The sequence below is a fragment of the Cryptomeria japonica genome, chromosome 10 (genome assembly GCF_030272615.1).
Source record: "Cryptomeria japonica chromosome 10, Sugi_1.0, whole genome shotgun sequence".
Classification (NCBI taxonomy): Eukaryota; Viridiplantae; Streptophyta; class Pinopsida; order Cupressales; family Cupressaceae; genus Cryptomeria; species Cryptomeria japonica.
This window is the reverse complement of record NC_081414.1, coordinates 674,938,063-674,960,611: the sequence shown is the minus strand read 5'-3', so window position 1 is coordinate 674,960,611 and position 22,549 is coordinate 674,938,063. Positions and strand designations below refer to the sequence as shown.

The 22,549-nt window shown below is 37.5% G+C and overlaps 1 protein-coding gene across 1 annotated transcript in view; it reads left to right on the top strand.

Annotated features, from left to right (window-relative positions):
- LOC131077013 (protein LONG AFTER FAR-RED 3) overlaps window positions 1–21,768 on the top strand; it is a 219,276-nt gene extending 197,508 nt beyond the window's left edge. Inside the window, exon 15 of the mRNA XM_058014372.2 lies at window positions 21,350–21,768. Coding sequence (XP_057870355.2) covers window positions 21,350–21,524 — 175 coding nt within the window. The 3' untranslated portion in view covers window positions 21,525–21,768. The remainder of the gene's footprint in view (window positions 1–21,349) is intronic.
- The last annotated feature ends 781 nt before the right edge of the window (window positions 21,769–22,549 follow it).

Below are 22,549 nucleotides of genomic sequence, written 5' to 3'. Positions count from 1 at the left end.
CTTTCTGAATTGGACTAATCCTCGGTTCATCGTTGATCCACGTTTCAAATTTCATCGCATTCTTGAGTTTGTTTGCTTGGCTTTTTCTTCAAAATCAGCTTTTGTTCTCTGGATTGTGAGTGGGAAATTTTCATTCTTTTGCAAGTAAGGAGCCTTTTTGTTTTTAAGTTGTAGGAGTTTGTTCAAGCAATTACAAAGGAAAGTTTATGAAAGATATGTAACTTGTAATTTGTCTTCTCTTTTCCATTTCCTTTTTTGCCTTTAAGTTGTTTTGTAGGAACTTTTTAGTCATACCACAAGTGAATTTAAAATACAAGTTTATGAGAGCTTGTAAGTTCTCTTAAAAGTTCCTATTCTCTTTGTTTTAAACTTGTAATCGGATTTTTAAAATCTGATTACAAGTCTTTATGTGCTCTTTATGTTTTATGTGCTTTTGGTTGCTAGAAACCCGATTTTGGAGGTTTGAAGGAAAAGAGAGTTTTTATTAAAAACGTAGCAGGGTTTTTTAAACCCGATTACATTCTATTTTATTTCAAGTTTTACTTGTGCCCTTTGCTTGAAGTCGGATTCTAGAAATCCGACCACGTTTTTCCTCTCCAAGGGCAACGAACTTGTGGTGACTTGCAATTTGAAATCCGGTTCTCGTGGGAGTGGCACCTTGAATGCATACCAACATGAGGGTTTTCTGCTTCCATTTTCGCTTGTTTAGCTCTGCTTTTTTTGGTGCTTTGCCCACATTTTCTGTTAATGCATAGTAGCTTCGGTAAGATAAATGATTGAATGAGAGATAAATGAAGTCTCTCATTCAATCATTTATCATATCGATAATTATGATGAATAACTTCAAGCCCTCATTTGATAAACCATTCTTTATTTTTATATGATCAATCAAATTAGTTCGATCAAAATGCTTAACTGTCAATTATCATTCTATAGCATAGAATCCCGATTTAATATCGGTTACACTATTTGTGTTCACCGATTATTAAATCGGGTTAACCATTGCAATCCGAGTTAATTCGGTTAACTCATTTAATGATAAAACAAACAATTATCGGGTAGACCAAACATCAATTAGTATCGATGTTAACTTATGTTTGCACCGATTGATATCGGGTGGTAGAATAAATATACACCGATTGTTATCGGGTGTTAAGGCAAGCATTCACCGATCGGCATACACCGATTGTTATCGGGTGTTAATATAAGCATACACCGTTTGATAAATAAACGCCATGTAATATTATTATAGCGAAGGGGTACGATCAAGACATGGTCGGTCAAGGCATTGCTTGACCGTACCCAATCTGCTATATATATATCAAATGGCATTTGTGAGAAAGGACATGGAAACACATAAATGCTCCTCACCTGCCATACAAAAGAAGATAGTCAGATTTATATTTTTAAAATCAGTAATACATACAACAAGATAATATCAAATAGAATATAACTTGCATATTGAATGTAAATTGAACATCATTTACATGGTATCAGAGCCAGGTTAAATCGATCCTGAGGCTGTTCAATTTTACGTAAAATTCAAATCAAGCATATATTGAACATCACAATCCTATCAATGGCGAGCGCTATTAGATTTGAAGACAGACTCGGAGGAGGTGATGATTTCTCCGTATGGAAATTCAGAATTCAAATGATTGTAAAAGAAAATAAAGTCGAATCATTTGTAAATACTGAAATTGAAGAACCTGAGACTGAACCTGACAAAGCAATTTGGAGAGAAGGAAATGATAAGGCTATCAAAATCATAGTTGATGGGGTAAGGAACAACATTATGCCCATTATAAGGAAACATGAAACAACCTTCAACATGTTCAAAGCACTTGAAGATGCTTTTGAGATATCTAATGCCAGTAGAACCTTGGCTCTAAAAGAGAAATAAATCACATAGCCATGATGAAAGGAGAATCAGTCAATGCCTACTTCATGCGAATATCTGCCCTAAGGGATGAACTGGCAACACTTGGATATGAGATCTAAAGCAAAGAATTAACCCTCATTGCTCTAGATGGGTTGCCTAGGATATGGGAAACATTCGTTTAAGGCATCAGTGCAAGGGATAACTTCCCAAAATTCGATAGGCTAAAGGTTGACTGTCTCCAAGAGGAATCAAAACAAAATAAGAAAGGGATCAAATAGAAGAATATAGATGAAGATCTTCAAGTTCTAAATATGAACTCAAACAAGAAAGGCAAGCAGAAGCAATTCAGGAAGAGAAAAGGTCGTCACGGCAAGAACTCCTTCAAGAAGGACCTCTCTCAGATTCAATGTTACAGATGTGACAAATTTGGGCACTATGTTGCCAAATGTCCAGACAGAGCTAAACAAGCCACATTTGCCAAAACAGGAAAATCCAAAAGGGAAGAGGACTCCGAGAAGTATGTACTCTATTCAGCACTCACAAATCAAGCATCAAACAAAGTGAACTCCTGGGTGATCGACAGTGGCTCATCCAGACACATCACAGGATTTAGAGAAGTACTAGACTCCGTGAAAGAGGAGAATGATGATGAAGTAACTATCGGAGATGATTCTACACACCCTGTCAAAGGAGTTGGAACCTGCACAATCAAACTAAATTCGGGTGTATCATTACAACTTAGAGGAGTGCTATATGTTCCAGGCATCAAGAGAAATCTAGTCTCAATATCAACACTAGAGGACAATGGATACAGAGTAACCTTCATGGACAACAAAGTATTGGCTTGGCCAAAGAACTCATCCATCAAGAAAGCTAAAACAATTGGTTAAAGACAAGGCTATGTGTATGAGCTATGTACAGAGCCCAACAAAGCCCTAATTCATGAGACTACAAATACCAACAAAATCTGGCATAGAAACTAAGGGTGCTTTTCAGAATAGTACTAGGAAAACAAGTAAAATCTTAGAGTTAGTTCATTCTGATGTATGTGGACCTATGTCTGTACTTTCATTGGGGGGATTTTTGTATTATGTAATAGTTGTTGATGACTACTCTAGGAAAACTTGGATCTACTTTCTAAAATGTAAAGAATCAGAAGAGATCCTTAATAGGTTTAAAGAATTCAAATCACTAACAGAGAATTACTCTGGAAATAAAATTAAAACCCTAAGATTTGACAATGGGGTGGAATACACATCAGAATTATTTAAAGAGTTTTGTAAAAATTCAGGGATTAAGGAGTTAACAATACCTTATAATCCTCAACAAAATGGGATAGCTGAAAGGAAAATAGGACAATCGTTGAAGCTGCCAAAGCTATGATTCTTGATCAGAATCTAAATATCAATATTTGGGTAGAAGCAACTAGCACTGCTGTATATATTCAAAACAGATGTCCCCACTCTCATCTTGAAGATAAGACCCCTGAGTAAGTCCTTACTAAATCAAAACTTGATATTAGCCACCTTAGGATATTTGGATGCCCTGTCTATATTCATGTACCTAAGGAGAAAAGATTAAATTAGAACCTTCTGGGAAAAGGGGAATCCTTGTAGGATATAGTGAAACCTCCAAGGCTTACAGGATCTATATACCTGGTCAAAAGAATATTGAACTAAGTAGGGATGTGATCTTTGAAGAAGACTTAGCTTTCAAAAGAGCCCAAAGCTCTCTAGACCCTGAAGTCTATATCCCCACCCCTAGCATAGATAAAGATCCTACTCCTGAGCTTCAGAGGGAGAATCCTGAGGAAACTATAAGTGAAACTCAATGTCCACCTAGAGAAAACCTCAAGAAAAAACCACTATGGGCCACCAAAACTGTAGCAGAAGCTCAGAAGTTTGTTGGTCCTTCAGGAATCTTCAGGGAAAGCAAAAGGTTTAACAAATTCACTAGCTATGTTTCCCTTATGAATGATCTCTCCAAAGCCGAACCAAACAATGTATCAAAGGCTCTTGAACATCAAGTATGGAAGGATACCATGTCTGAAGAGTATCAGTCCATTATGAAAAATGATGTTTGGGAGATTGTTCCTAGGCCAACTAAGAAATCTATTGTTTCATCTAAATGGCTTTTTAAGATCAAACATGTTGCAAACGGTAGTATTGAAAAACACGAGGCTAGATTTGTAGCTAGAGGTTTCTCTCAAAGGGAAGGAATAGATTATGAAGAAACTTTTGCACCTATTGCCAGATATACATCAGTAAGAGTTGTATTATCCATTGCAGTAGCTAAGGGGTGGAAGGTACACCAGATGGATGTTAAGACAACATTTCTAAATGGTGAGATCTCAGAAGAAGTCTACCTGGAGCAACCTGAAGGGTTTGAAATTTATGATGTAGAGTCTCATGTGTGCAGACTCAAGAAAGCTCTCTATGGGCTTAAACAGGCTCCTAGGGCCTGGTATGAAAGAATTGACACCTATCTCTCAGGACTAGGCTTCTCTAAAAATGATGCAGATCCTAATATCTACTACAAAAGAAATAAATTTGATATGCTAATGTTGATTTTATATGTTGATGACTTATTAATCACAGGAAATGATCATCTTATAGATCAATGCAAGAAAGATCTATCCAAAGAATTTGATATGAAGGACGTAGGACTCCATTACTACCTAGGATTGGAAGTATGGCAGAATTCTGACTCCATTACTAAACCAAGGAAAGTATACCTTGGATATATTGAAGAGATTCGGAATGCTAAACTGTAGGCCCATGACCTCTCCTATGGAAACCAATTTACATAAACTTAAAGAAGCAGCAACAGAGTCACAACCCACTGACTCTACTCAATACAGACAGATGATTGGGTCCTTGATGTACCTGGCGAATACAAGGCCAGATATCTGTTATGCAGTTAATGCCTTAAGCCAGTTCATGTGTGAACCTAAGGAGATACACCTGATTGCAGTAAAGCACATCATGAGATACCTACAAGGTACTCTAAACCTTGGTATCAAATATGAGAAAGTTGACATAAACCTACATGGATTTACAGATTCAGATTGGGCTGGAAGTGTAACTGACAAAAAAAAGCACCCCAGGGTGTTGCTTCAGTCTGGGTTCAGCCATGATATCTTGGATCAGCAGGAAACAGTCCTCTGTAGCTCAAAGCTCCATCGAGGCAGAATACATTGCAGCTTCTATGGCTGCTCAAGAGGCAGTATGGTTTAGAAAGTTGCTTGTGGGGTTGTTTGGAGAACCTATGAAACCGACTATTATACACTATGACAATCAGAGTTGCATAAAACTTTCAGTTAACCCAGTGTTCCATGACAGATCCAAGCATATTGAGATCGCATACCACTATGTGCGAGATATGGTAGACATAAATGTAATTCAATTAGAATATGTTTGTACAGGAGATCAAACGGCAAATATTCTGACCAAACCTCTTTCCAGGGTGAAGGTTGATCACTTCAGAAAAGGTTTAGGTATGATAGAAAGGTAATTTGCTTTGTAATTTGTATTTACATATCAATAAGATGTTTAATGTGTAAACTTCTTTGTCATGATAGGACATTTTGGATTTTTATCCCCTGAGTTCATATCTAAGAGGTGATGATCTCTCAAGATAATGAACACTTGTATGGAGACATTATAAGGTGACGATCTTATAATGTCCAAACCAGTTATCATGTTGGATCTCTGGTGTATCATGGATGAGCCATGATTGTGTTGTGGTAAAACATTTATATGAAATGTTAGTGCACCTACCACAACTTGGATAAAGATGAGAATTGAATATTTTCTCATATGATTATCCTTAAGTATTGCGTGCTTAGGCATTACTAATATCACTTGTTAAGGTGATATCCTGTCATCACAAGATTGATGTGATAGACACTTTGTATCACGTGTTTAGGTGATACTTCATATCATGTGATTAGGTGATATGATCTCCTAGAAGGTTAGATTGTGTAAAAGAATGCTAACTATCATTTGAATTGTGATGCTTGATACACTGCTCTCATTTATCTTACCTAGCTAAGAGGGAGTGTTAATGCATAGTAGCTTCGGTAAGATAAATGATTGAATGAGAGATAAATGAAGTCTCTCATTCAATCATTTATCATATCGATAATTATGATGAATAACTTCAAGCCCTCATTTGATAAACCATTCTTTATTTGTATATGATCAATCAAATTAGTTCGATCAAAATGCTTAACTGTCAATTATCATTCTATATCATAGAATCCCGATTTAATATCGGTTACACTATTTGTGTTCACCGATTATTAAATCGGGTTAACCATTGCAATCCGAGTTAATTCGGTTAACTCATTTAATGATAAAACAAATAATTATCGGGTAGACCAAACATCGATTAGTATCGATGTTAACTTATGTTTGCACCAATTGATATCGGGTGGTAGAATAAATATACACCGATTGTTATGGGGTGTTAAGGCAAGCATTCACCGATTGGCATACACCGATTGTTATCAGGTGTTAATATAAGCATACACCGTTTGGTAAATAAACGCCATGTATTATTATTATAGCGAAGGGGCACGATCAAGTAATGTCTTGATCGGCCATGTCTAAAAGACATGGCCGGTCAAGGCATTGCTTGACCGTACCCAGTCTACTATATATATATCAAATGGCATTTGTGAGAAAGGACATCGAAATTCATAAATGCTCCTCTCACCTGCCATACAAAAGAAGATAGTCAGATTTATATTTTTAAAATCAGTAATACATAGAACAAGATAATATTAAATAGAATATAACTTGCATATTGAATGTAAATTGAACATCATTTACATTTTCCGTTATATTGTGATGCGTATTGCATTCAACATTCAATGATAAGTGTTTGACGTCTTATGGGATTCTTTTACCTTGCTGTTTTTTGTGCTTTGAGTTGAATGCAAAGTTGTTTTTCTTGCTACAAGAAATATCAATGTGGTGGCTCCTTCATCTATTTATAGAGCATTTCGGGTCATCCCAAGTTCATTTGTTTTTGTCTAGGGCATTTGATCAAGCAAGGTATGTAATTTTTAGTTTTATTTTGCTTTCTTTTTGTTGTTTTTAGTTTTCTTGTTTGATCAAGTTTTGTAAAAAATCTTGCTCTTGTTCTAATTTTGGGTTTCTAAAAGATCTTCCCAAATTGATTGGTTCTTTGAATGCAATTTGTAAATTTGTATGATTTTCCCCTCTTGCAAATTTTTCCTATTTACTTGTATTCGGAATTTTGAAACCCGATTACAAGTAACTATGGTAACATCAACCTTCCCCTTTGGTAAAAGGAGTTAACATTCTTTTTACAAAATTACAATGTTGAGAGCTCAACTCTTTCACTTAATTTCGGGTTTTATAAATCTGATTGCAAGTAAAAGTTTTTCCCTCTTTCCAAGTTGTCAAGCTGAAAATGTCCCTTTCCATTCTTATACATGGTCATGCAAGTTTGCCATCATTGGTCAAAATCATTGTTTCCATCATTTCCTCATGTCAAAATTCCTATTCTCACCATTGTGTTCATTTGTCACACCACCATTCATTTCTCCCATCATGAGTCTACTCGCAATCGGATTTTAAAACCCGATTGCAGTTATGTCTTCACAAGAGTTTTTCCCCATTTCCATATTTGCAATATACCTTTCAAGATCCAAAATTGGTCAGGAGCTATGCCTTTAAAGCTTCTTGTTTATTCATCACTCCTCCAAGAACTTTAGGGCTAGGGTTTGAGCTTTTCCCATTTGAAGAAGATAGAATGGCTTCTTCAGCAGATCATGATGATGCTTTGACACTTCTGGATTTTTATCGTAGCGTTACGGATTCCTGTTCGATGACCGATTTGCCGGCATCATCTTCCCACAAGAAGATGAAGTACAAGTATGACATACCAAAATGAGATTTCTCCTTCTCAAGTTTCTTCTTCATTGGAGGAGATTAAGGATACAAAAATTGGTCATGTGGATATGCTAGATTTCCTTAAAAGGGTTGAAAAACCTAAGGATCACAACATGCAGCGCTTGTTGGACAGTCATATTCATCTTGCTTCTTCTTTTCCAATGGCTGCCCTAGAGCCGGAATTTGTTCTTGGTTGTGCCACTCATTTTGATCGGGAAACCGGAACTATCAGAGATGATGATGGAGAAGTTGTTATCCGCCTAGACGCTGGAACCATTGAGAAGATTTTCAAAATACCTACAGCTCCTGTTTATGTAGAAATCTCAAAAGAAAGTGCAGCAGAGTACTATGTTCAAAGGGAGGAGTGCAAGCGTCATATTAACAAATGGATTCATCAACCCCGAACTTGTCTTACCCAGTGGGCCAAGTTGTTTCGCTGTGATTTCAAAGGAGAGATTGGTGACACAATTACTCTCTTAAGCAGGATCATGGGTTTAGAGCATTCTAATATCTTTGAACCATGGATGTATCAGTTGTAATGTCCCCACTTTAGCAGTTGACAAAGTGTATGTGCGTTAGCCTAGCTGTACATGGTCCCAAGGGCTAACGAAGGGTTTAAGGGGATCCTGGAGTGTTTTGGCCTAGTCATTTCCAGTTTGGGCTAAAACGGAGTTGATTTACTTAGTTTCAGGCATACATGTCCCCACTTTAGCAGTTGACCAAGTGTATGTGCGTTAGCCTAGCTCTACATGGTCCCGAGGGCTAACGAAGGGTTTAAGGGGATCCTGGAGTGTTTTGGCCTAGTCATTTCCAGTTTGGGCTAAAACGGAGTTGATTTACTTAGTTTCAGGCATACTTACTATTTTTAGTAAGTTAGCAGGACACAACGGAGGCTAGCTTTGGTGATTGGATTCGATTCTCCTCGACGAGAGCTTTCCAACGAGCTATCACTCGCTCTATCGGAGCTTGATTGCTAATATATTTTAATGCATGAAGTGTTATTAAAGTAACATTTAATTTAATTGTAAAATATTAATGTGTTACTTTAATATTTATTTTATGGGGATGTGCGCAAATCAAAGGGGCACCCAAGGGAGACATAAGTGAATATTTTAATATGTTTTATATTGAACATCTTTTATCCCACATTGCTCAAGTGAGTTGGGTCGACCCTTGGAGAAAGAATAAAAGGAAGCTTTTGTGGCTTCATTCAGCATGTGGAATATGAGAAGAAATTGATGTGTGAGTTGCAAATCCGTTCTTGGCATTAGAGGACGTCTATCCTCTCTTGTGACATTCTAGACGTCATTCCCTTAGGGTTTGGCCTTTGGAATCCATTGCTATCAACTTCATTAACAGGCAGATTTGGTGTTTTGCGCATACCTTCTTCACTTCTTGACCAATGCTTATGCCATTCTGAAGGGATGATTTTATGAAGATATTGGACTGATTGAAGACTAATTAATACTGTAGCAGCACTGTAGCGCAACACTATTCACATACTGTAGCATGACACTATTCACGCTACTGTAGCGTGGCACTATTCACTTTACTGTAGCATGGCACTATTCATGTTACTGTAGCAGCAAGATGGGAAGTCATTTGTTGGAACATTATGTCAAAAATGGTGGAGTATTTAGTGAGTTGAAAAATCTGCTATGTATTTGATTTTATTAATTCTGGAAATAATATCATATCAACAGTAGTTCAATCTTCATGTTGCATATTATTTTAATTTCCTTCTAGTTCATGATATGTGATTTTAAACCTATGCAAAGACTTAAAAACAAACAAATATTTCATTTCCGAAACCATAAGAAGTTTAAACATTAAACGGAGAAATAAGGAGTTGGATGCAAACTGTTTGACTAAATTCCTATCAGCAGTTGGTTTAGTTTTTGGGCATTCTAGGGTGTCCATTACATCAGTTCATTGTACTCATCAGGCAGTCTCAACACATCTTTTGGGGTGAGATTATTAGTGATGCTTTGTGTGAACAGCTTGCCAAAGTTCCTACCACTTTGTCCTTCTACATGAATTCATACTTGGTATATATAACTGCATCACTCAGACATTTTCTTGGTCTTTCTACCAAGGTCGATTGCTCGCTTGTGCTTGTGTGGGAATATTATGATCAATTGCCTTTGAGACCCAGTAAGCTCCATTACAAAAGAGTCCAAGATGCTTTCTATGGTCACTACATGTGTTTATTTGATAAAACATTGAAGAATAGAAGGGTGTCAGATGCTGCATGGGAGAGACTAAATGAATTCGGTTGCTTATTCCTTCAGTTCCCTACTTTTACCTATATGAGAGTTGGATGCTACAACGGGCAGACCTTTATGCTTCAGATACCCAACCGATAAGATCATCCTTATGGAGTTGGGAAAACAAATTATGATAGTTCATGCACAACAATCAATTCGACACAAAGATGGAATGGGGATATCATCAAGTAACCCATTACAGATTGGACGATATTCCCTCATAACTTCTACAAAAGCTAAAGCCATGGAGAATGAGATGCAGGTGATCAAGCTCAAAAGGTTCAAAGCAAGGACAAATTTTGATTATCGGGGCATGAAAGAAAGGATTAAAAGATCTTTCACACATGTGCATCGCATAGAGGACATCTGGGTTGATCTTCGGACATAAGAGGAAATTTGTCAGATGGACTACTGCAGGCTCACACTTGAGCAAATTGTTGACTTGAACCTGACAAACATTCCTAAAGAAATGATTGATGATGGGAACATACTTGACTACGAGTATGTTGAAAAAAGAGTTGATGAAGCACCACTTCCATCAATTCAATGGTCACAAAAAGAATGTACCTCTATTTTGGATAGATTCCAGCTTGTTTTGGATAACACCAATGCTTGGCTCAAAAGTAATGGTGTTAAACTTATCAAGATCAAGATTGGCAAAGACGATGATTCTACAAGGCCTATTGGACGCAAGTCTGAAATCAAAATTGATAACAAGGAAGGTGCATCATCTTCTACTACACGAATTAAGTTAAGAGTTAGTAGAGCAATGGTGATTCCTCCTGAAGAAGTAACAGTGAAAGGAAAAGAGAAACCTCAGCTTCATATTTAGGTTGTTGACTCCGAAGATCCGGAAGAAGAAGAACAACAAGATGATGCTCCCAAATCTACAACTTCGGAGTCACCTCAAGAAGTTCCCTCTCAAATTCCTTTGGATGTGCCCATGTCTCCATTTGATACTGATGTGGATTCTTTTTCCACCATTCACATTGCTCCTGTCCTATTGAGTGTGTCTACTTAGAGTGTAATTCAATTTCAGCGTCAGAGCCATCTCTTGATCATTCACACGAGGACTTGTCGAACGTTTTTTACGAGAATCTTGCATATGCTTCTTTACCCAGCCTGTCACTATCAAAAATTGATACTTCTGTTACCAATTTTGACAAATTCATGATGCAATCATCACATCCTTTGGTTACTGAGCAGGCAATGATTGTTGTTCAGACAGAAACTTCCCCCAGAGTAACAACTGTAGTTCAAATGGAGCCTCTTTCTTCACCACCCCCAGCTATTTATGAGACAAATTTGATGGCTTTACCTCCATGGCTAAGCTCCTTCACTCCTAAGAGAAAGAAGCGGGAAATTTCTCCAGACATCTTTGATTTTCAGCAGCTTTAAAAGTCTAAACCCAAGGCTGCAAAGAGAGCTAAAATGGTCTCAAGAGTGATAGTAGACATCGACAGAATGAAAGTTGCAGAAATTATTGAACCAATTGTGGACAAGCCACATGAAGAGATGCAAGCTTCTGATTACAAAATCACAAAGGTGGAACTTGGTAAGCAAACACATGCAGTTGTCATGCATGATGCTCAGCATTCAGTGACTTCATTGGTGTAGTGATATGATGAACTTCTGGCCAAGAAAGACAAGCTGAAAGAGGATCACTAAAGATCACTAAATCTTTTGAGGAAGGGACCAATCCTTCAACTTCTTTTGTCTCAGAAGAATCAGTCAAGGAAATTGAACAAGCTGCTCAGAAAGTGCGAGCAATTGATTCTTGGGTAGATCAGATTTTTGATCTATGTGCTTAGGTCTTAGAGGAAATGTTCCAAGTCATGGTCAAGCTGGAAATGACCAAGGTAAAATTGAACCAAACTTCTGAGGTTTTCAAACAAAATCTGGAAAAGGTTGAGAGCAACTTGAGGGTTTGGCATAGGTTGCCGCAAGAAAAGCTGGATGTTCTACAAGAGAATAACATCATTCCTACCTGTTGACGTGTTTTTTATGCACTATCAAACACAGAATAAAATACCCAAGGGTACCTTATCCTCTCTTGAGTAAAGCCTCTGAATGCTGAAGATATCGCGAGAAAGGATCAATCAGGGTGACTTCAATGTTCTTCGTTGTAGGATCTCTACGTGTGGATAAGCACCAGTGGTCGTTGTGAATGCTGTTTCTTCAAGGGGCCTTACGTTTTCGAACTGCAGGAATAGAATTTTCCTAAAACTAATAGGTTCTCAAAAAGATCAAAAGATAGGGTTTGCAAGAGATGAATTCTAATCTAATCCTAAGAATGACTCAATGTAGGGTAGACTTGGTAAGATTCTACCAATCTCAGTATTGCCAAGCAATTACAACTCTACTGGAATTGATGCGATCTTCTAAGGTGATTAGTGATTTTCAAATCATCAAGAATTATAGATACTACCATAAAGATACTTATCAATAGTTCAATAATGATTGAAGGTTCAAGCAATCCAAATATCTCCAGTTGACCACACAAGGCGTCCTTACAATCAACAAGAAGCTAGTGGTTTGGAACATGAATCTCACCAAAGATCAAGCCCGACACTTAGTCCTTCAAACTTAAATACTACTTCGATTGAGAATGATTCAAGAAAGTAAACAACCATGAAGATAGCCACGAGAATTGCAATAAAACACCATAACTTCAATATTTTATTGATCTCAAAGCCAAAATAGACAACAATTGCTTGCAATTCTTTCTTCAATGCTTAACCTTGCTACAAAATTACTTTCTTCTCTCCAAAAGCTCTAGCTATCTAATTTCTAATTGCTAATTATCCAATATCTAATGACAAAATGAAAATGAGTGAGGGTATATATAGCATCCTCAATTACAATGAACGGCCCAGATCAAAAGAAGATCAACGGTCGAGATTTTGACACCTAAACCCTAATTAGGGTTTGTTACAAAAAGTTCCCTTTTTAGTTGATCATTATTAAATGCATAGCCAAATATTTAATTGGCACAAAAATCGAGGGAACATAGACCAATGATAATTAAGATGCCACATCATTTTATAACAACTTCTCTTCTAGAACCTTATTCCCTTTCCAATGCTCTTTCTTAGCATATGCAACGAATCTGGACACAATTCCTTCAATCTCAGCAATAGGAATCTCGGGAAGATTCCTCATTCGCTCCTCTAAGTGGATAACTTGATCAAAGGCTTTGAGGAGAGCCGTATCCCATCCAGGTTCGAGTTCTTTGATCTTCTCAATCAGGAGCATAGTAGTGAACATTAGATCTCGTTGTTCATCTGTGATGACATTCTCATCTTTGCAAAAGATGACCTTGACTCTTTCTTCCAACTCTTGAAGGTCCACATCTGTCTCAACTTCGATCCTCCTGCCAAGAATGGTACACAACACCTCAAACACCTTGTCCTGAATTGGATGGATGACGCCCTCAACTTGATTGCATTTGGTGCTGATGTCCTCGAAAAGAACCTCTTTCATCTGGAGTAGAGTTGACCACTGAAGTAAATTATGAGCTCCTCCATCCATTATCTTTTCTTGTGCTAGGATCTTCCTTGGTGTTTGCCTGATCACTTGCAGAACAGGAATGATAACATCTCTAGTGTGAGCGAAAGCGGCTACTGTTATCATTAGGTTGTGGACGATCTCAAGGACCTGGATAGCTCGATGGATTGTTTGCATCATTCTTGTTGTAAATTCAATGGCTACTGTGTGGGATTTGTCAATCCAAGAGCTCATAAGCTGAACCAAGCACTTGACTCTTTCTGCCTCGCCAACTGATTCAAGGGGAAGTGCTTGCACAAGAGACACTGCTGGATCCTGACATCCCAAGGGCTGATTGAGATGGCTAAAGTAACCTCTCCAAGCACCGACCTCTCTCTCAAGCTTTCTATTCTTTTCCATTTCTTCCTTAAGCTTGTCTTTAAGTACTTCAAATGAATCGGTTGCCTCATCCAGTGCTTGTTCAGCAGTGAGTGGACCAAGCTCAAATGTTTCTACATCATACTCTTCTGCGAGAATTTCACCTTCATACTTGTCCACTACCGGTGTAGCAATCTGCAACTTCCTGGACCCTGTCTCATCTCTGATCATCTTGGACATCTTGGTGGCCTTCTTCTTCTCCGTTGCTTCTTGAGAATTTCCTATAAGGCTCTCTAAGTCAATTACATCATCTTCATCTTCAATCACAATCACCCTTGTCAGTCTCTCCTTCAACCAATCTGGAATGGCGGATCTTGTCTCTTTGACTTGTATTTCCTTAAGCAATGGTTCGTCTTCTCGGAGAGGAGATGTCACTTCGTCATCATTCTTCTCTTCATGTAGATCATCAACTTGGGGAGATCGACTTGACAAATGTTGAGGTGCCTTCCCCTTTTCAGGTTTATCATTCTGTACCATTGACTCCATAGATTCATCAACCTCAGGCACCGTCTTCTCTTGTCCTTCAATTTGACTTGTCCTTTTTTCCTGTCGGGATGATGTACCTGATGAGCGATCTCGATTGGCCTCTTGCTTCTTCTTGGAGGGTTCCCTTTTCTCAGGTCTTTCTTTCCTCTTCGCGCCTCTAGGATGAGAATTGCCTTCACTTGCGCTTGCTCCTCCTTCTGGTCTTTCCTCCAAAGTAAAAGTCATTGATATATTTTGTTCTCTCAACTTTTGATGTTGTACATCCACCCATCTGCGAGTACATGACAAAACTGGAGCCATCAAAGCTCTCAAGTCTGAAATCTCAAGTTCGTTCCAATCTATCTTCACTGCTTTGTCTTCTCTATCATAGGATGACTGAAGATGTCTGCCACTGTCCTGAGCTTGATCGGCCACTATGTAGAGTTTGCATTTCCTGATGAAATCTAAAGGTAATCTGGAATGCATCTTTCTTTTCACTTCTAAATCACTTGAGAGATTCATCCAAAAGTCCTCTACCTGAAATTCATGCTTGTACTTCCTACCAGTTGTCTCTTCCATATACCCATAAGGATCAAAATTCTCCCTCAAGGCAAAGAACGTGAATGAATATAAGGCCAACTCCCTCTCTGCATCATCCAAGGCTAAAGCATTAGGGCATAACTCAACTAAATTCCCCAATATGATGGGCACGGGAATTCCATTTCCATGCCTGTGTTTGAATGCCTTCGCATAAGCTGCCAACTGCCTAGTCACCTCAAGTAGCACTATCCTGTCTGTTGGATACCTCGGCAACATGTAGGGAGGTGAAGGACACCCATGAACTCTGATATATGTAAACTTTGGAAACTAGATGAACCAAGCACCATACCTCTTCACAAGCTCTTGTGCATCCAGAGATAGTCGATTGTGAATCCCGCCTTGCAATATCCTAGTGATGTTCATCGTGAAGGTATCATTGACTAACTTGTAGTCACTTCCAAGTGGATGATGCAAATGAACATAAGAGTCACAAACTCTCACTTCTCCGGTCCTCTTCCGATCACTCCTCTGTGAGGTAGTCCTGTATATTCGAAACTCCTGATCAAGGCATATATGACGTATGAGCTCATGTGAAATGACTTGGTAGGCTTTAGTCTTCTTAATTGCACGTCCAGGCAATGGCTAATAATTCTAGCCCAATAAATCGTTCCTTTCCCTTGAACTATCACTTGGATGAAGTAGAACATCCACTTCTCAAAGTAGAAGGCTTGAGGAGCCCCTGTAACTCGATTGAGCAAAGTTATCAAATCTCTGTACTCCTCCTAGAAGTCGATCCTATGTGGTGTGTTGGGAATCTTGCTCAGGCGAGGACGACTTTTGAGTAACCAATTCTTATTGATGATGCTCAAACAAGTGTCTGGATCATCTTCATACATTGACCTGGCTCCTTCTAGGCTTTTGTAAATCATATCTTTATGCTCTGGAAGATGGAGAGCTTCACTTATAGCCTCCTCCGAAAGGTATGCCAAAGTGTTCCCTTCCTTGGATACGATTGATCTTGATTGTGGGTCATAATGGCGAGCACACTCGATCATCAGCTCATGGCACTGGATTGCTGGAGGGAAACCGGCCGCCTTGATGATGCCACTTTCAATTATTCTCTTTGCGACAGGTGATGGCTTGCCAATGTAAGGGACCTCTTGAAACTTCTTCACACTGAAGTTTCCCAAGTTGGTATCTCCAATATTGCTCCACTTGGACACGATCTTGGTCTCCAATTCTTCATTCCTCTGATCTTCCTTCATGAGAGCTGGACGACTAGTAGATGTTCCTGCCTTTGGAGTCGCCATCTTGACACCTACACAACATTTCATAATGAGTAATATATTTTGAAACGTAGAAATATAAAGTAGAAAGGAAGATTTAAGATTTTAATTAGGAAACTTCATGATAAATCTTGAGTTATCATTTCCTAATTAACAATGCAATTTTCAAAACCAAAATTCAAAACTTCAACATTGGGACTAGGATGATCTCGCCATACCTCCACTTGAGTATTAATTCTAAGAAATGATGCAAAAATAAGGTGAATTTTGGCTAGGCAAAATGTAGATCAAAGCTCTCCCTTTAGCAAATGAGCCTCCTTTAGTCTTCACAAGCATCAACTCCACCACCTCTAGTCTTTAAGATAAATTCGCTCCAAATAGACCAGCTTTCGCACTTCCTCTAGCTCTCCAAATTCGCACTTGAAATAATGAGTGAATGATTGATTAAACTAGATCAAAACACCCCTATTATATAGGGCGCTCACCACTTTGCCTCCCCATAGGCCGACTTGACAAAATAAGCCTAAAAAATAAATAAAATTGCAAAAAGGAGAGGCCGACTTGACAAAATAAATGAAAATAAGCCTCCAAGCGCTCCATTTTAATTTTAATTTCACAAAAATTAATTTTAAATGCCTTTATAATAAAAATTCGATTTTTTAAAGGCTCAAAATTAATTTATTAAATACCAATGCGCCTTTTATTAAATGCCAATTTAATTTAAATTTTTCCAAATATTTCGAAGTTGGCAATTTTGGCATCTAATGCGATTTTAGAAGATATCAACGTTGAAATAAGGTAGAAATAAAGAATGCCAATAACTTCGCCTTGGTCCCTTGGAGAGGGACAGGAGCGAACTTGCAATTTAAACCTTGCATTCTTCATTTTTAATCGCCAAAACTTCATCTAGGCATCTAAAGTGGCATTTTCAATTGGAGTCTTGAGTTTAATTCACTTGATTTTAAGAAGGGAAGTGTCTTTAGGACTTTTTCGCCCTCGACCCTTGGAGAGGGACAGGAGCGATTTTTTACTTTTGTCCTCAATCCTTCATCCTTTATTTGTCAGTTCTCGCTGTGGGGTAAGCAATGATCCCTTTCATTCATTTCATGCATGCCTAACTCATTTTTGCAAGGCAAAATTGATTCTCCAAAGATTTTCGCCCTAGTCCTTCAGTGAAGGACAGGAGCGACTTTTGCATTTTAGCCCAGGATTGTCAAGTTTTGGAGTCAAACCTTTGTTCACCATGCTTTAGAAGACCTTTCCCATCTTGCACAACCCTTCCTTAGCGTAATCTCGGAGGGAAATTGTTGATTTTATAAAAATCGCCCTGGTCCTTCAGTGAGGGACAGGAGCGCTTTTGAGTCCATTGCACAAATTCTTGATCACATCAATCTTCAAATTACCCTCCAGGCGTAGAATATCACACTTCACTACCTCTTGAGTCTTGGGAACAAAATTATCATTTCAAAATGTAAGGTAAATGGGCACATTTGGAAATTTTGCCTTGGACCCTTGGAGAGGGACAAGAGCGCCTTTGCTTATTATCATCAAAATTTGCAAATCTTGTATCTCAATTCCACCTCAAGGCATTCTAAACATCCTTTCAAACTTGCGCCTTGATTTAGATTTGTCCAAACTTGGAGAGAAAGGCTAGATATTAGGTTTTTCGCCCTGGTCCTTGGAGAGGGACAGGAGCGATTTTGCAATTTCAAACTTATCCGTCCTTTGCTAGCCTTCCAAATTATCTTCAACGGGCTAAACATGCCTTATTCCATTCATTTCAATCACAAACTTGCCTTGTCTTTTGCAAGAAATTTGCACTTTTTAGAAAATCGCTCTGGACCCTTGGAGAGGGACAGGAGCGCCTTTTGTCATTTGGGTCGATTTCCTCCTTTGTGGACCACTTAAGTTATATTCAATGGACAAAACATGTTTTCCTTGATCTCTTCAAATCATAAAATTACTTTGATCTTGCAAAAATAGTGCAAATTTGAAAATCAAGCTCTGGTCCTTCAGTGAGGGACAAGAGCGCCTTTTGCCACCATGATCAAATTGTCTCATTTTTCATCTCGAAATTCCTTTGCTAGGGAAGATTTCATCTTACTTGACGCTATGAATAAGAGTTAATGTCCAAGAAAGGTCTAAAATTGTGCATATAAAGAATTTCGCCCTAGACCCTTGGTGAGGGACAGGAGCGAATTTACCCTTCTAGGCCAAAACTCCATCATTTCATTGTCTTTAATCAAGTCTGGATGCTCTATCACATTCATTTCGCCGTCCACCATGCCTTTGATGTTTCAATTTGACCAAACAAGGTCAGGAATGACTCTGCTAAGTCTTTTCGCCCTGGTCCTTGAGTAAAGGACAGGAGCGATTTTCTCTTAATCCTTCAAAATTCTTTATTTTCATGCCTTTAAAATCTTCAGACACATCAAGTCACGTCCAATTATCTTTCTTGGAGACCCTGCACAAAACAAAATAGAAAGGTTAGTGACAAATATGCATTAAATAACATTTTCGCCATGGTCCCTGAGTGAGGGACAGAAGCGATTTTGTCCTTTCTGGCTAAAATATTCAAAATTTAAGTCTCCGATCATTTCACAAGGCAGAGTCAGGTCATTCTCAAGGCCAAGAACCAGTTAGCACGCCTGTCAAAAACAAGAAATTGCACTTAGAATGTATTTCGCCCTGGGCCTCTAGTGAAGGACAGGAGCGATTTCTTCATTTCAGGCATCATCTTACCTCCAAAATTTGATCAAAATTTACCTAGGCAAGAATACATAGTCTCACCTTCAAAATGCTAACACCTAGACAAAATTAGGATTTTACCCCAAAACCCTGATTAGACCTAACCCAAGACCTATCTGACTTTCCTGACAGGCTTACCCTTTACTTCAATCGTCTCAACTCTTTATCCTCGGGAGGACGCTTAACAACTTTCAAAATTTGACTGGACTCAGCTTGAATAATGTCCAAAAGAAACCCCTAAGGTTTAGCCTTAGCTCATACAGACAACTCACTCACTCAAAACCCTAAAAGCAGAGAGAAGAACAGGCAAAACAAAAGCGAAAAAGAGGGGGTCCCCATTCTAATGGGGCGATGTGTGAAATGGTCACAACACTACCAGAACCATGTATATAGAATTTGGAGAACTTTTAGAGAATAAATCTCTTGTTCTGAAAGAACTCATTCAAGAAATTTATGATGCCTTGAGATTGCACATGGAAATGGTGCAAGATATTGTTTCTCGTTTTAAGAAAATCTCTTGTAAGATTGTAAGTCAGGATGAGGAGTTGTTGTTTGAAGAAGAAGTTCTGTCAGATTTGAGAAGAAAGATTCATCAAGAATGGGAAGTTGAATAGTTTTCAGTTGCATCAATTCAGGCTTTGGTGAAATACCAAACCTTTCTGCAAGAAGTTCAAGCTGTTCTGGAGAAGCGTAGACTTACAATTCTTAGTTGTTGTGATGTTGTTATCAAAATGGTTGTTGCTAAGAATACCCATGAGCCAAATCCTGATGAGCTGCAAGGAATCATCCAGAAATTTGAAGAATACATGGCCAAGCATTCTACTGCATAAGTGTCTTTGATACTTAGTTTTAATTTCAAAATTGTTAAATTGTAATTTTCTTTTTGACAAGTTTACTTGTAAAAACAATTTTGTAATTGCAAGTTAACTCATCACTTGCACTTTTGTGATTACATGTCAATTTAGAATAGGACTTGTAATTTTGAATAGGTCCAAGTTAGTTGGAATCCGACCTTCTTTTTGTCAAGGTTCCTCTCCTATAAATACTTGAGGGGGTCTATTGTAATTATGATCTTTTAGAAAGCAAGCAAGTAAACTTTGCCAAAATTTACAGCAAGAAAGACTTTGTGCTTTTTATGTAAGTGGAAGTTTAAAGGAATAGAAGAAAATCATTCAAGGATTTCGACTTTGTGCTGAATCTCTTGAATTTTGTGTTCATCATTGCACTTCTTGCATGTGATTCTTGAGAGTTTAATCAAATTTTCTTTGTAGACTTTGTGCTGCAACTATTGGAGATTAATATAGATTAAAGTAAAGTTCTTATCAAGGGAAGCTGTAAAATTTTGTGTCTACACTTGTTCTTGAAAGAAATTAGAGTAGAAATTGATTTGTGTTGTTCTTGTTGTTCTGTGTTAAAAGTTGCAATATACTTCAGACTTTGTGCTGATGTACCTTGTACTTGTTCTTGTAAGTTATTATCATAAAAGAGTAGATAGGATTTCAGATATTCAAAACTTTGCATTTGATATCGTTTTCCCATCCCAGAGAAAGTGACGGAAGTCTTTGTGCTTTCAGGAAACTTCATTTTCTCTCTCTCATTTTGCTTTATAAGTTGATGCTGTTATTTATTTCCAATTGCTATTACTTTTCCATGAAGAGAAAAGAATGTAGTTTTTCTTGAAGGAAGAAGGAAGACTGTTGTCTCACCTATATTAGTTTACATGCATTAGATAATAAAAGAGCATCATGTCACAAATGTAGCCCTGAAAATACTCATCTCATCACTAGGCAGGCTTCTTGATTTTAATGATTCTTTTCATACAATAAATCAATGATAACAATTGCAAAAATAATTATATTTCAGTAAAGAATTTTACCTATGGCAACATCGAATAAAGCACTAGATTCATAGTGGAAGCTGAAAGATCTTAAAAAAAATGTCAACTTCTCAGTCTCAAAATCTTTTCATATTTCATGCCCACGTAGAATGATTCTTCTTGCCAGATAACATTTTGAATCACTTCCCAATGATCTTGGATGGGAATGGTTGGAAAAATTATAATGAACTTCAGAATTTTTGCTACTGCTGCTCATATACCCTCTATTTCTCCATGTGCTGTTCCTAGCTGATTGTATAGATAGATTATTTGAAAAATAACTATATAATGTAGTCAGAATGTAATTGTCGTTGCCTTGTTCTAGGTTATGTCAGTCTTTGAGTGTAAATTCTTTTCTATGTTCTCAGTATAAAATACTCTTTGCTATTTTTTCCTCCTACATATACTCAGGTTACTATAGATCTCTGAGATTGCAGGTATACAATTTCAGCTGCCTTTGCTGCTTTTATGGAATATGAAATTGGGTCACTCTCTATTGGAAAATGGGCAGATTTTGTTATTCTATCTAAGAATCCGTGGAATGCCACAGCCCCAGAAGACTTCCCTTCTGTTCAAGCAACTTATATTGGAGGCATCCAAGTTTATCCTTGAAAAATTGAGGGTAGTCATGAAACTTTATGTAATGCGATGAAAGGATTACTATTTGCATAGAAAATGATTCAGACATTTTTTTTCACTTTTTGAAATATTATTGTTGGACAAATGGTGCACATACCAATAATAGACTAACTTCTCACAACAATCGCTTATTTTATTTTCTGCACATTCTTATGGTTATTAATACAAAAGGTTTTTATACAACAAACATTATGATGATTATCTTAATGTTCAACCACATGTTAATTTGAATTCTGTATCTTAATGGCACTTTTAAGTTCAAATTAATGCTTTTAGTCTAAATATGACATACTTAAATGTGAAAAGCATTTAAATACACTTTTCTTAAGGTTTAAGAGTGACTAGGTGAAACTAAGGCGCTCTTATCTTAAATTGTGTTTATATTTACTTGCTGAGTAGTCTTGTCCTATTACAAAAGGCGATGCATATGACTAATTTTATGCATATGGAAGTTTGATGCATCACAGCCTCTAATGTCGTGGACCTCGTAAGGTATTTGATTTTGTGCTTTATATCTGGTTTATACTTGTTGAGATCTAATCTAATCCTCACTTAGGATTTCATCTAGAGTTTTATCCATATGTTTTTATAAGCATTCATTGTAGTTGTAGTAATCAATACAAACATATCAATCTCTCAAGGTTGCACAACATTGATGACTTTTTCTTTATAGATGTGATAGGCATTTTGATTACAGGTGAATTTTGGGAGTTGTGAAACTAGCTATCAGTTCTTTCATGGTATTAGTGCACCAAATTCGTAGCTTCCTATCTTAATTCTAAGAGATTCGAGAAAATTTCAGATAATAACTTTTGTTCGATATATTTTCGAGAAAATCAATTTTGGGGTTTTGTTCACAGCCACAAAAAAGCTTTTGGGTATCCATTAGAGTTTGTACATAGTGAGCAAATCTAGCAAAAAATGTTGTTAAAATTGCATGGCACGACCGTTCTCATTGTAGGTTGAGTTTTTTTTTTATTTTTTTATTAAATTGCTTG